Below are 14,189 nucleotides of genomic sequence, written 5' to 3'. Positions count from 1 at the left end.
TGACTATAATCTGCATAGAGTAGGAAGCACCTAGAGAGAAAGGCAATCTGTGGAATATTTATACATTAAATATCTAAAAAGGTATTTACTTTTACTCAAGTTTACCTCCGAGTACTCAATAACAACCTCCCCATTTTAGTAAACTAAAAAATAAACTAAGCTATCTAAAAACACAGGCTGATCAAACTCAAATATTTTATAGTATCCCTATACTACAAAACATGATCCTCTTTCATTGCAGTTACTCAGTTTGTGAATCTCCTCATGAGTTTTCATTCCATGAGTTTTCAGTCCGCACTCTAGGCAGCATCTCAAATATCCTTGTTCTCAGAGCATTTGGCCATCTTCGCTCTACGCTGAACAGAACAACACCCCTGTACAGTACATGGAACAACCAAGCATCTTTAAAATGCTGTGGAACCACTGTTTAGTGTTAAACAATTTTATCACTCCTCAAATAAGATGATGATGATGATTACAGTATGCCTGCAAAAGTGATGCCTATGAGTAGTGTCTGCATTCTGAAACTAAAAATAATATTTTATCTTAATTTCTTCTCATTCACTCACTGAATTAAAAATAATATTTTCTGAATGTTTATTTTATCCAAGGTATTAGTAGTTTAGGCAGATGAACAAATAGTATCCTAAAGATACTATTGTCTGTACATTAGACATTTATATATAAGTAAAGATGGTAGAGAATTGAAATTAAGACAGCAACATCAGCTATAAACACTATGAAAAGCTCATTCAGATATAACTGCATGTCTGTCAGCAACTGTTATTTTAGGTGACCTTTGAAGAAAAATAAAATATTGATGGATGTGAAGAGTAATGTGTAGAGAAACGGAAAAAAAATCAATGATGAAGAAATTATATGGTAAAGGACCCCAGGAAGAAAAATGTACCTTAAGTCCAGGGAACAGAAAGTCAACGATGTGTTTGGGATCCCGTATGTCTACAGGGATGAGCTCAAATAAGTGACTTAAAAGACAGTATAGTTAAAATTTCTTGGAGTTCGTGAATAATATTATAAAAATATGGAACCAATTATCAAAGAGATGGCAGTCATAGGTTTATTTAGCAGGAGGTAACTTAATACTCTGTGATTTCAACTGATAAAGCGTACCCACGCCTGCCATTTCCTTGTTGATATCGCCCTTCCAGTAAATCCCCAGATTTAGACTTAGTTGAGTCTGAAAGTTAGTCCCATTCATTTCTTATAGATAAAACATCACCTCTTTATTTTTAAGATTTCATGTTCTGTTTCTCAAGATAAACTATATATTATTTCCATCTTCTTTGTATTCACATTACACATAATCTTAGGATTCTTATGAGATATTCATCTTCTTAAAAATCATCTTTTTCATTTGACATAAATCTATGGGTAATTGTTATCTGCGGTGCTTTAAAATAGCAATTCAAGGTGTTTAAAATAATTTGCTTGACTGGTCGGAACTGTGACTTGGTAAGAAAATTTGTTGCTGCTGCAGAATATGCGCTAAGCAGACAACAGAATGAAGGTGGGGGCGATTGCCAAATGGTTACTGTTATGTCATGGGGTTTGTGAGAGGATAGCATGGAGAGATAAACAAAGAAGTGAAACACTAAAAAATACATAATATATGGGCCATGGACGTGAGGACCGTTGTGTTGGGGATAGCCTTAATAACATGAAGAAAGTTTGCATATGCACTATAAAGGCATGTTTACTAAACAAAACTGTTTTCTGTTTACATAATTAGAGTTTCTACTGGAGCGTTCAGTTCTTTCCATGACTGCAAACTAAAATCTCTTTATTAATGGGGAGTCAATTATTTCTTCTGCTTCAAAAAAAACTGAAATGATCCTCCACTATTTTTTTTTTGTTGTTGTTGTTGTTTTTTGAGACAGGGTTTCTCTGTAGCTTTGGAGCCTGTCCTGGAACTTACTCTGTAGACCAGGCTGGCATGAATTTACAGAGATCTGCCAGCCTGTGCCTCCCAAGTGCTGGGATTAATGGCATGTGCCACCATTGCCTGGTGATCCTTCAGTATTTTTTGGATTATGAGACCTTAAAAAGTTATAAGAAATCAAGATAGATAGATAGATAGATAGATAGATAGATAGATAGATAGATAGATATGCCTGTTTCTTAGATGGAATCAATAACTAATCTTTTAATTTGAATTTCAGAAGTTCAAGATCTATTTGCCCTCTGCCTTGGCTAATAGTAAATTCATTCTGCTCCTTTTTCTTTGTTTTTTTACAGTACGCTGTCTGGCTAGTCCTCTGGGTGGCATGGAATGTGTTTGTTATCTGCTTCTATTTGGAGGCGGGGGATCTCTCAAAGGTAATTTGCCATCTGATTTGCTGAGTCATTACCCCTGTGTTAATAAATCTCCTTCCAAGTTAGGCCGAGTCTTCCCCAGCTCTCGTCTTCTATATAGTGGGTGAAGGTGAATTAAAGGAAGTCTCAGTCTTACCTCTATGCTTTATCATCACAAAGATATATTTGATGCTTTTTAGCAGAATTAACTTGAGGTATAAGTTATAACACTGCTCATGAAATATGCTTTTTTAACATTCATGAGAGAATTCTACGGCCAAATTTCTCAGAGACAAATATCTCTAAGATTTTGAAGTTGCTTCATTTCCTTGTATTAAACAATGTTTTCCTGATTCAAATCATAATACGATAATTTAGACAATCCATAAACTGTTATCAGAAAGAAATATATTGTTACAGACGTGAATAAAATGTATACACTGTTCTAACATAGTATAAAAGATGTAAAACTTTTGCTGTTTTCACTATGATTTCTTTATTTAATGTGTGAGGCACACTGTTGTAATTTTAACATGTATTTATTGAGTATTGAAATGATAGAGTCTACAGACCTCTAAAGGCACCATTGCTATATTGTAGTAAGTTGCAGCAAATAGCTCAAATAAGACCATCCATTTAAGTAAATCCTGACTCTGGAAAGAATTCATGCCTTGTTCTTCTTGCTAATGTTGAAAGACATAAGTTGTGACATATTTCTTGTTATCACTATCACATTAGCAAATATCAGAAAGATACGGACATCTTTAAACACAGTATTCAGAAGAAAAGTCTCTGGAAAACACTTCCCCATGTCCACATATCTGGTCAGGCTAGAGAAATAGGGGGTGGTAATATATATGTGTGGAAATTTGACAAAACATTCAGCATTTTTAATAGTGTTCACTTATCATTTGATCTGTGCTATGGATTAATGTCAAGTAGAAATCATTTTGATTTATCTTGGTTCGATGACAAAAGATGGAGAGAAAATATGAGTGTGACATTGTGGGATGAGGAAGAATCTAGGGATATATTTAATGATCAGATTTGGGTCTAGTTCCTCACAGTCAGCCTGGCGAAGGACCACTTGGTGATTTGTTCAGAGAGTCATTCTATATGCTGTGGCAGCAGACAGCCCATCTGGGAAGGGGCTGTGACCAATGGAGAAAAATTGTTTCCTCTGCTCTAGGAGGAACACAGATGGAATCATGGCTTAAAAGGCAGTATGCTTTCCCCGGGACCTGAATTAGTCCCCCATTTATATATCTATACTCTTCTGTAAACCACTTGCTTCAAAGAAATTCCACATTAGAATGAGACTTAAGAATATTCTCTATTTAAAAGAATCATCTTAAAATTGTAAGTCAGATGTCAAGAGTATTGACAGAGTTAAGTGGTTTAGCAAACCACAGTTTCTTTAACATAAAAACACAGAGCACAAGACTTGAGGCAAGCTGAGTGCTCTGATGTTCTCTGGAGATAGCAAACTTTCCTCGTGCGTCTGCAGAGACAGGATAGAGGCTGGGATCTCATGATTTTGAACAAGATCATTAAACCTCTGTGAGGGAACATACTAAAAACCTAAAGCCCAAGCAAGCTGCAAGCCAAAGAGAGAAATCTTTTTCTTATGGCCATCTAATGATAGTCTGTCGTCAGCAATGAAGCAGTTAACGGTATTTTCTTGTTCACCAAGGCTTCAGAATACATGAAAATTTAATCATCTCCTTTTAACAAAGAGTCTAAAATAAAACTGTAAAGGGCTAAGTTCTATAGTTATCTGTTCTGGGTTTTCTTTGATGCTCAGAGGGTTTAAAGAAAGTGTGATTGTGGCATTTAATTCTTTAGTCTGTTGCAAGTAGCCCACACTGTGAGGAATATAATGCGAGAAAGAAGCATGAGTGCCTGAGATGTACAGATGATTCACGACAAATCAATAAGGGCTCAGCTGAGCCTACTTATAGTAGCCAGATTACAACACATAAAGCGCTTTCAACCCGCTAGAGAATAAGACAGTGTGTTTCCTATCTGAATGCTCCATTACTTGAATCTTGGGGATAAATACAGGAAATCAAATAAGAGAAGGCATTTAATGAGATGTACATAATTAGACAAATGTATTTTTCCATAAAACATGAAAATAGGTAATTTGCTTTAGAACAAATATAGGCAAGAAATGATAAAACTTTAAGGTAAATTTTAGTTACTTATATAGGGATCATAATTTGGGTTATCTTTTCTATAGTATTTTTCAGTTTAATTTTCTAAGCAAACAGTTTTCCATAGGATTATGAACTGCATACAACCATGAATAAACTCAGTGCCTATAATCAGTAATTATTTGATTACAATAATATAGTATGTGAGACTAAGCTGTTTGAACTTTGGTTGTCATTTATAAATATATGGTTAGTGCTATGAAAATACATCATTACCAAAGTTTTAATGACTATGTTAGTAAAAGATTCAAGAAAAATAAAAATTAGTTTCATTTTTATCAAATAGAGAAACTTCATTTTAAGTTTCTGTTAAAATAACATATAATAGGAATATATATGCGTGTAATATGCTAATATATAATTTATATGAATATATCATAGCAACAAAATATCCACGAAAAGGTAACAATTTCTACATAATTTATATCAGTAGCTACCATGATAGTGTTTAGACTAAATATCGTCAAGTATCATATAATATGTTGTTTCTTGAGTTGGGATTTTAATAGATGTCTTGTTTGGAAACCAAGAGGAAGTAGATTTTCAATTCATGTAAATGGTAGCTGTTTGAAGTTGCCTTTGAGCATTAAACATAAAGTGAAATAACAATGAAGTAGTAGCGTTAGTAGATTGGGGAAGTCTTCATATGTAGTCTTATTTCATTAAATTATACTAAGCAATTATTATTCTCTTATCACTTTTCAGATAGAAATGAAAACCTATCCTATCCATCAACTAACTTGAATTATTGCAAAAAGATGAAAGATATGTTATTTAATCAATAGTAAATTTTGGGTTCAAAGTACCTAACAGAACAAAAGCACATGTACTATACTTATTTACTTATTCATTTCATTACCTGGGATGAGAAAATAAGTTTTCATAATAACACATTAGGACAAACATGTAGGTCTGCTCAAATGTTGAAAACCTGAAATTGTTAGATGTGGAAAAAATTGTATCCTGCTCCAACTGAAGCTGCATATCACCAAACCTTCTAAAAGGGCTGTTTGGAAGAGCCATTTGTGCCTCTCTCTTCTGAGGAGAGGCATTGGTCAATGGTGATCATATGTTACAGGAATACAACAATAATCTTACAGAGAAGGCAGACAATGGGATTACTTTATACCCAGGACAGACAAATTTGCTTTTACTTAAACCTGTGAGATAAAGGACAGGACACAGGTACATATCTGTCAGATTTCACTAGACATTTGAAATTTACTTGATGAAACCTTGAACAGTATTTAATTATATCTAATTGTGTGTGTTTGTGTGTGTGTGTTTGTGTGTGTGTGTGTGTGTGTGATTCAGAAGTACATGGAAACTTCTTCTAGAAAGCTGCTACATTTTAATGACTTTTGTAGTTGTTTTTAAGGTCTATATTTAATTTATTATTAAATGTTGCCATCTGAAAGAGCCAGATAATACATTCAATTCCAGCTTTGGGGAATAAAACTGTTCTCTTCTCTAAGAAGCAGAAAGAAGATAAAATCTTCCATACACTGCAGGCTAAAAGGAATAAATCCTTAAAAACTGAAATGAGTAGAAGACAAAATAATGAACTCTTACAGCAATTGTAGTTTTTCATATTCCACATACTTATGTTTAGTGAAATCAATGTTTATATCAAATTTGTCTTCTATAATCTTGTATGTGAAAATGACATATGTTATAGTCATTTTACTTATATTCATGTTTTTTCAAGATCTAATATTCATTTTTAAGTGAGATATGATTGTACCCCCCCATAGCATAGTTACTAGACAGACAATCAGAAAAATGTCAGGTTCAAGTCTTGCCTGAGTTGTAGAAAGTGTTTAAGACTACCTTGGGCAATCAATGTGACACTCCCTAAATATAAAACCTTCCCTTTGCTGGTAGGCCAAAACATCATGGTGATACACAGATTAATGGAGATGAGTTAAATTAAGATGTAAGAGTTAGCCAATAAGAAGCTAGAACTAATGGGTTAAGCAGTGATTTAAATAATACAGTTTCTGTGTGATTATTTTGGGGCTAAGCAGCCAGGAACTAACTAGTGGACCTCTCTTTACCTACATTTGTCTTTCTGGTTTTGAGTTACCTCACTCAGTAAGATATTTTCTAGATCCATCCATGTGCCTGCAAATCTCATTATTTTTCTCTGCTTTGTAGTACTCCATTGTATAAGTGTACCACATTTTCCTTATCCATATTTCAGTTGAGGGACATTTAGGTTGTTTCCAGGTTCTGTCTATGATAAACAATGCTGCTATGAACATAGTTGAACATATGTCCTTGTGGTACAATTGTAAAAAACAATTTTTAGGGAATTTATAAATAGTGATATCTTTGAAGGACACAGGATCAAACATTTGAATAGTTTTGCTATTAGGGAAATGGTGAGTTTTGTATATGCTAAAAATATAAATGTATAGAGTAATATAATTGTGTTGTATAATTATAATAATAATTACTATGGATATTTTGTATAATTATTGTATATATATTATAATAAATGCATTGTATAATTATAATATAATTGTATAATAGTAATATCTTAAATGTAGAGTAATATAATGTTTTACTATTAAAATAGTAAAATAATATTGGCAGTCTTGAAAATGAGTTTTAAAGTAAGAGACAAATTCTACAGAATACAATTTTATATTTGAAATCATTTGGAGAATGAACAAAAGATAACCAGACACAGATTAAGCATTACTGAAACTAAAGTTCAGATTCAATTCAGTACGGTCTTTGAATGTATTTGGTATAAAGGAATGTTTCATCAAAGCATTTTTTTTTACTTATGATGTTCTTCAAATTATACCAGGTTATTTAAATGTCCTATTGTAAGTTATGTAGTATTTGTGTTCAGTCAAGAAATGAAAAGTTACAGGTCTAAATTAAGATAGAACTTTGAGATAAATGTTATCTAAGAGGTTATCTCTTGAATATTTGAATCTACTGAAAAAATATAAAAAAGTAGAAGACATGTTTTTTAGAAGCAACTGTACCCCAAATAAGAAAGAAAAACTGTGGTCTTATTTTCAGATAATGTAATATTTAAGGCAAGAAAGAGTAAAGTTGAAGGAGAAGTGACTCAAAGCTAATAAGTATACTAATTAACATAATGCAAATTAGTAATGCCTACAAGAACTCATCATGATTAGGGCTCTAAGAGATGTGCATAAGAGGAGGCAGGAAGACTGTAACAGCCAGAGGGCATAAAGGGAGGCTGCTTGTTCATTTCCCGAACACCCAGACCTGAAAAATTACACAAAAACTATATTAATTGCATCACTGTTTGGCTTATTAGCTCAGGCTTCTTATTAACTAACTATTACATCTTAAATTAACTCATTCCTACTATGGTCTAGTGGTAAATTTCCACCCATGACATCTTTCTCCTTTGACAACTAAATGATATCTCTTTGACTCTGCCTACTCTCTCTCTATAACTCTTCCAATATTGCTATATTCTGCCCTACCATAGGCCAGAGCGCTCTATTCATTAACTAATAAAAGCAAAACATATATAGAAGGACATTCCCATTATTTCCCCTATTCTGTCTAAATAAAAAGTAAGGTTTTTTAACTTTAACGTAGTAAAATTACATATACAAAACTGGTTTCAAAAAAGAATTACACTTATAATATTTAGTCTATTTGTATCTGGAAAGTTTCATATCTAATTTCTCTTTTATCATAACTAAAGAAAACTATAACTTTCTGTCTTTACTCTTGAAAGACCCCAGAAGGGTATAATATTACTTAAGTAAACAGGAAGTGCATTGTAAGCAATTTACAAAACTCTAGAATTAAGAGACATTGTACTGCCTGGACAGTCACCCAAAGTTCTTCTGTAATAGTGGGGCATCTCTCTTTCACTGACAAGCCCATATTATCTGGCAGACTTTTCATGAAGCAGGAAATTTGAAAGGCTGTTTTGCCTATATTGGCAGTTTGATAGTCACTTTCTTTTGAGTCCTTCAGAATGTCTGGCAACTCTTTCATGAAGCAGTAAACCCTGAAGGACTGTCTTACCTTTACAAAAATTCAGCAGTTATTTTTCTGTGGGTTCTGCATGTTCATTTCATAAACTATACCAATTAATAGTCCAGGCAAGAACGGTTTCTTGCCCAAATGTTTAGCCTTGTCACATTGAAGGAAAACTCCATGACGAGTTTCTTCAATGCCCATCAACCTCTCTGAAGTAATTGGTGCCGCCAGATGCAGACATGTCTCTCTGTTGATAAAAGTCTAAGTTCTTAAAACATTTTAAATGCCATATTCTGTAGGTCTTTGAAAGACTTAAAGAATACCTATCCATCTGAAATACGTCTCTGTACATCTAGAAAACCTAACAAGTGTGACTATTATAAATGACTACTAATCAGTATTGTTTAATTATATTAAATTTTTTTGACTTTCTTTTTTTTAATTTATTTATTTATTAAAGATTTCTGTCTCTTCCCCACCACCGCCTCCCATTTCCCTCCCCCTCCCCCAATTAAGTCCCCCTGCCCCTCAGCCCGAAAAGCAATCAGGGTTCCCTGTCCTGTGGGAAGTCCAAGGAACCCCCACCTCCATCCAGGTCTAGTAAGTTGAGCATCCAAACTGCCTAGGCTCCCACAAAACACCAATGATAGCCTTTGTTGGAGAGGTTGTGGAGAAAGGGGTACACTCATCCATTGCTGGTGGGAATGCAAACTTGTGCAACCACTTTGGAAAGCAGTATGGCGGTTTCTCAGGAAATTCGGGATCAACTTACCCCTGGACCCAGCAATACCACTCTTGGGAATATACCCAAGAGAGGCCTTATCATACAACAAAAGTATATGCTCTACGATGTTCATAGCAGAATTGTATTAAATTTTAAATGAGCTACATAAACACAATACCTTAAACAAGAGCAGAAATACGTATACACAATGTAACAAAATCAACCTTAAAATTTTATGAATAGACCAAGATCTATACCAATGCAAAGTATTCATCTCTATATCATATCCCCTCTTTAAATTAAAAAAAAAACATTTATAAGCAATCATTTTGGGAGTGTGGGCATTGTTTTCTCCAAACTGCTTCTTGCTTTTTGTTGGGCAAAGCATTTTAAGGGGTTCATGGAGATCTTTTGGTGGGTCTTGTTACATCAAACCAAATCAGCCTGGAAAGAATACACAGATTCCCATCCTCTGTAGAAACAGAAACAGAACGTCTTTTCAAAAGTAGCATAGCTTTAGACTCAAATTTTGAAGTCAAGATACATTAATTTATGTGTTGATTTAGATTAGTGGCCCCTCAGAATCAAATGTGTCTCTGAAATAAAAAACTAAAATAAGACACAAATATATATATATATATTCTAGACTCAATGTATATTCCATCTTTATGTGGCTTATTTTTCTATACTTCTTTAACTTCTTTTTTTTTTGTTTTTTTTTTTTGAGACAGGGTTTCTCTGTGGCTTTGGAGCCTGTCCTGGAACTAGCTCTGTAGACCAGGCTGGTCTCGAACTCACAGAGATCCGCCTGCCTCTGCCTCCCGAGTGCTGGGATTAAAGGCGTGCGCCACCATTGCCCGGCTCTATACTTCTTTAAACTATGATTGTCTATGCTCTTTTATATTACTTTTCCTGTCTCTTTAAAGACTTTTTTACTTTTCAAAACTATGTATTTCTTTTTATAACTGTCTATACTCTTTTACCTCTCTTTTCCAAGCCTATATACATTTTTAAACACATATGATCTGTTCAGAGGTTTATTTCTGGCTGAATCTGTTTTTATTGCATATCTGTAATCATTTTCTGACCAGGAGCACCTTTTTTTTTTCTTCTTGCAAGTTAAGTGGGCATGGGTAGGACCCACTCCAAAACCCTGCCTCTTTCTCCAGCCCATCCAACATGGCAGAGGTATGTTCACTGATTCTATGGACTATGCACACTGCCCCCGCTCCAGGGGCTCAGCGGGTGTCTATCCCCATTGAGCAATTTGTAACATACTGCTCACAGACCCCACTTAAGTGCAGGACCTCCAAAAAGAGCTAGAGTCATTCCTGCTGCGAGCATGAACCAGGAAGTTGTCTCTTAAAGAAGCTGCTCCTCTGCTTGCAGCCAGTAGAGTCTATCTGAAAAAAAAAAAATGTGGCTACCAAAAAGCTGCAATTGACTCCTGTTTTTGTGGGTCTAGAAGCACTTTCTGTAAGTTGTTTTTTTGAGGTCTTATGTGGATCCATGCCCCAGACAGTAGGCACCATTTTGTAAATGGAGACTGCTTGTTTCTTTCCTGGCTGCCCAGACCCGAATAATCATACAGAAACTATATTAATTGCAACACTGTTTTCACTATTAGCTCAGGCTTCTTATTAATTAACGTTTACATCTTAAATTAATCCATTTCTATTAATCTTTATATTGTAGATAGTATACAATCTATTAATTGTATAAAGTGGCGGCATCTTTCTCCTTTGGTAGATACATGGCATCTCTTCGACTCTGCCTACTCTCTCCTTGTATCTCTTTCAGGGTGGATATATTCTACCCTGCCAAAAGCCAAAGCAACTTTATCCATTAAGCAATAAAATCAACACATATACAGAAGGACATCCCACATCAAGAAGGTTTGGAAGACACCAAGGAAATAATGTCTTCTAGATCCACCAGACTGATGCACATATAAACTCACAGCTACTATGGAATCATGCACAGGAACTATACAAGTTCAAGCCAGATGGGGTCCCAATGTGGGAGTGGGGAGGATGGATACAATGTCCCATCATTCCTACCCAAGAATCTATAAAACAGCTGAGAAAGGTAAAAATAGTTTTCTCCATTGGAGTTTCACTAGATTTATTAATCTAACTTATGAGTAGGCCCCATGAACAGCAGTAGGCGGTCAACACAAAATGAACAAAATGACATTTTTCTAGATTTTTTCTGTCTCATTTTGCTTTGTTCATGCATTTTGCTTTGTTTGAGCATTTGTTGCTTGCCCAGTATGGGAAAATTCTGGTGTTCTATCCCCACAAACTTAAAGAAAAATTGTACATGTGTAGATAGCCAGATTGAAAGATAGACAAACAATCAGTGAAATAGTTATCCTGAATAAATCATTATAGCATCAAGATAAATAAAGAAAAAATACTTGGCTAAAAAAGATAAACTGCTCCATCCAAAATTAAACAGATTCTATAATAGTTCTTTAGGAAAATGTCAATCAGATAGTCAGTAAAAATGTTGACTTCCATACATCATAATTAGCAAAAATAATAATATTTTCTTTACTAGAATGTCCCAACCATCATAAAACTTTCAAGGCTGTAGACAACATCCAATCATTAAGTGAGTCAAATCATAAAATGCTCTGAGAATAATGGGTTGCAGTCATTAAGCTAGTGTTCCCTAACTACTGTGAAATAGGACTAGAACGAAATAAAACTTGGTGCAAATTGAGCAGCATACTTCTAAACCAAAAAACCCAAGTGCTTGAAATTAAAATCTGGAAATATTTTCAACTTTTTCAGTTAAAAATTAGCGTATTAACAATGAAATTTTGGAGTCATAAAATTAAAGATATGCTGATGACTTTAAATTGAGATATAAAAGCTAAAATATACTGAAAAATACGAATGACAAATTCAGAAGTTGGTGAAAATACAGTGAATCTTCAAAATGGGAATAATGAGATAATGAAACAAAACTCAACAATAGACAAATACCGGAAAGATCAATCTGTTTTTTGTTTATGTTAAATATGTAAAAGCTATATCAAGAGTGATTTAGGGAAAAAAGAGACAGAAATTCTTTTTAATAATATCATGTTTATGACCTGGTAGATTTGACAGTGTGTTTGAGAGAGACACAGTGGAGTTCAAAGTCAATATAATTGACAAAGCATGAATTAGACAAAGGTTTTGGAAAAGACATTGAGAATAAGCACTTGAATGCACTCTTATTAATTAAAAAATGAATTATTACTTATCCTCCTTTTTAGTAGTAAATATATTAAGAAATATTTAAGAAAATGTAATAGCAACAGCCCCTTTCTATTTCATGTAAGGCATTAACATAACTGATTTTTATGTGTGATTATCTCAATGCGCAACTTTTTGTTGAAATAAAATGTAATAATGTATGAGAATAAATAAAACTTCTAATATTTTCTTACCTATATAAATAATTATATACTATTTTGGACAATGTCATCGTATTCACTTAAGAGAGTCTTCTTTTCTATTAAACTTCAATTGATTATTAAACCACATGGGAATGGGCTACTGCACTATAGTGATGAATCAGTTGAGCATTTTAGTTGTTTATAAATGAACCCAATTGGTAAAACAAGTGAAACTACATGCTCTTATCAACATATCCTAATTATTGCTATTTAACTATTTAGTCTTCAGTATATAATGTAGGTATCATGTTTTATTCATTCCCATCACCAAGAAAAAAGCCAGGCATACCAAGGATATTCACTGGAAAGAGACCAATTGCAGGAATACAGATTCCAGAAGTTGGTTGCAAACATAGCTGCTGGGGTGCTCCTTTATACTCCATAGTCATGGGAACTATAGAATCTGTCTCAGGGTTGGCCTAGTACTCTGTGGCAAAAATAAGCATAAGGAATGTAATCATATGAAACATTTAGGCATTATTTTTTTTTTATTTTCTGGAGTGAGGCCAGAGTTCTTGGGTTATTTTAACTTTGACATATTCCTTTATGTTGAGAATATACATTGTTTTGTAAGAATTGTATTCATAGGAGTCTTCAAAACAAGGCACAAAGGGAACTTCTTTATTCTTGGCCATTTTTTGGGGGGAAGAAGAAACCTGAATGTAGAACTGAATATTGAAAAATACAGAAACTTATCCCTTGACATATTACTATGATCCCTATCTAATTTACCAAGTAAAGTACCAAATAAATCCCAGGTTCTTGATGGGATGGAAGGTGCTGTTTACATTCTTCCTTTGGAATCCAAAGCTTTTTTTCTGCCAGTAAAATCTCCATCATAAACTTTCCATATATTTCTTCAAGAAGAAGCAGACTCCAAGTTGAAGTTTTTCAAGACTCTTATGTGCAACACTTATTATTTTTTATGCATAGCCTAATTTTTATTATTATGTTTTTTCATTCTTTCCTTCATTCCTTTGTTCTTTTTTCCTTCCATCTTTTTATTTATTTATTTATTAAAGATTTCTGTCTCTTCCCTGCCACCGCCTCCCATTTCCCTCCCCCTCCCCCAATCAAGTCCCACTCCCAAGCCAGCCCAAAGAGCAATCAGGGTTCCCTGCCCTGTGGGAAGTCCAAGGAACACCCACCTCCATCCAGGTCTAGTAAGGTGAGCATCCAAACTGCCTAGGCTCCCACAAAGCCAGTACGTATAGTGGGATATAAAACCCGTTGCCATTGTTCTTGAGATCTCAGTAATCATTGTCTGCTATGTTCAGCGAGTCTAGTTTTATCCCAGGCTTTTTCAGACCCAGGCCAGCTGGCCTTGGTGAGTTCTCGATAGAACATCCCCATTGTCTCAGTGTGTGGGTGCACCCCTCGCGGTCCTGAGATACAGATTAGAGTACTACTCAGCAGTAAAAAACAAGGACTTCTTGAATTTTGCATGCAAATGGATGGAAATAGAAAACACTATCCTAAGTGAGGTAAGCCAGACCCA

The 14,189-nt window shown here is 34.4% G+C and overlaps 1 protein-coding gene across 3 annotated transcripts in view; it reads left to right on the top strand.

The window, feature by feature from the left end:
- Window positions 1-14,189, top strand: part of Nkain2 (sodium/potassium transporting ATPase interacting 2) — a 1,049,567-nt gene that overhangs the window by 530,744 nt on the left and 504,634 nt on the right. For all 3 annotated transcript variants that reach the window (XR_005974533.1, XR_005974534.1, XM_041654044.1), the window contains one exon: window positions 2,257-2,337. Coding sequence is in view for 1 of the 3 variants with exons in the window: in XM_041654044.1 (XP_041509978.1) it covers window positions 2,257-2,337 (81 nt within the window). In the remaining 2 variants the exon portion in view is untranslated. The remainder of the gene's footprint in view (window positions 1-2,256; window positions 2,338-14,189) is intronic.

The sequence above is a fragment of the Microtus oregoni genome, unplaced genomic scaffold (genome assembly GCF_018167655.1).
Source record: "Microtus oregoni isolate MIOR12 unplaced genomic scaffold, Mior012 000006F_ref0000085, whole genome shotgun sequence".
NCBI classification, from domain to species: Eukaryota; Metazoa; Chordata; class Mammalia; order Rodentia; family Cricetidae; genus Microtus; species Microtus oregoni.
This window is presented reverse-complemented; position numbering and strand designations above follow the sequence as displayed.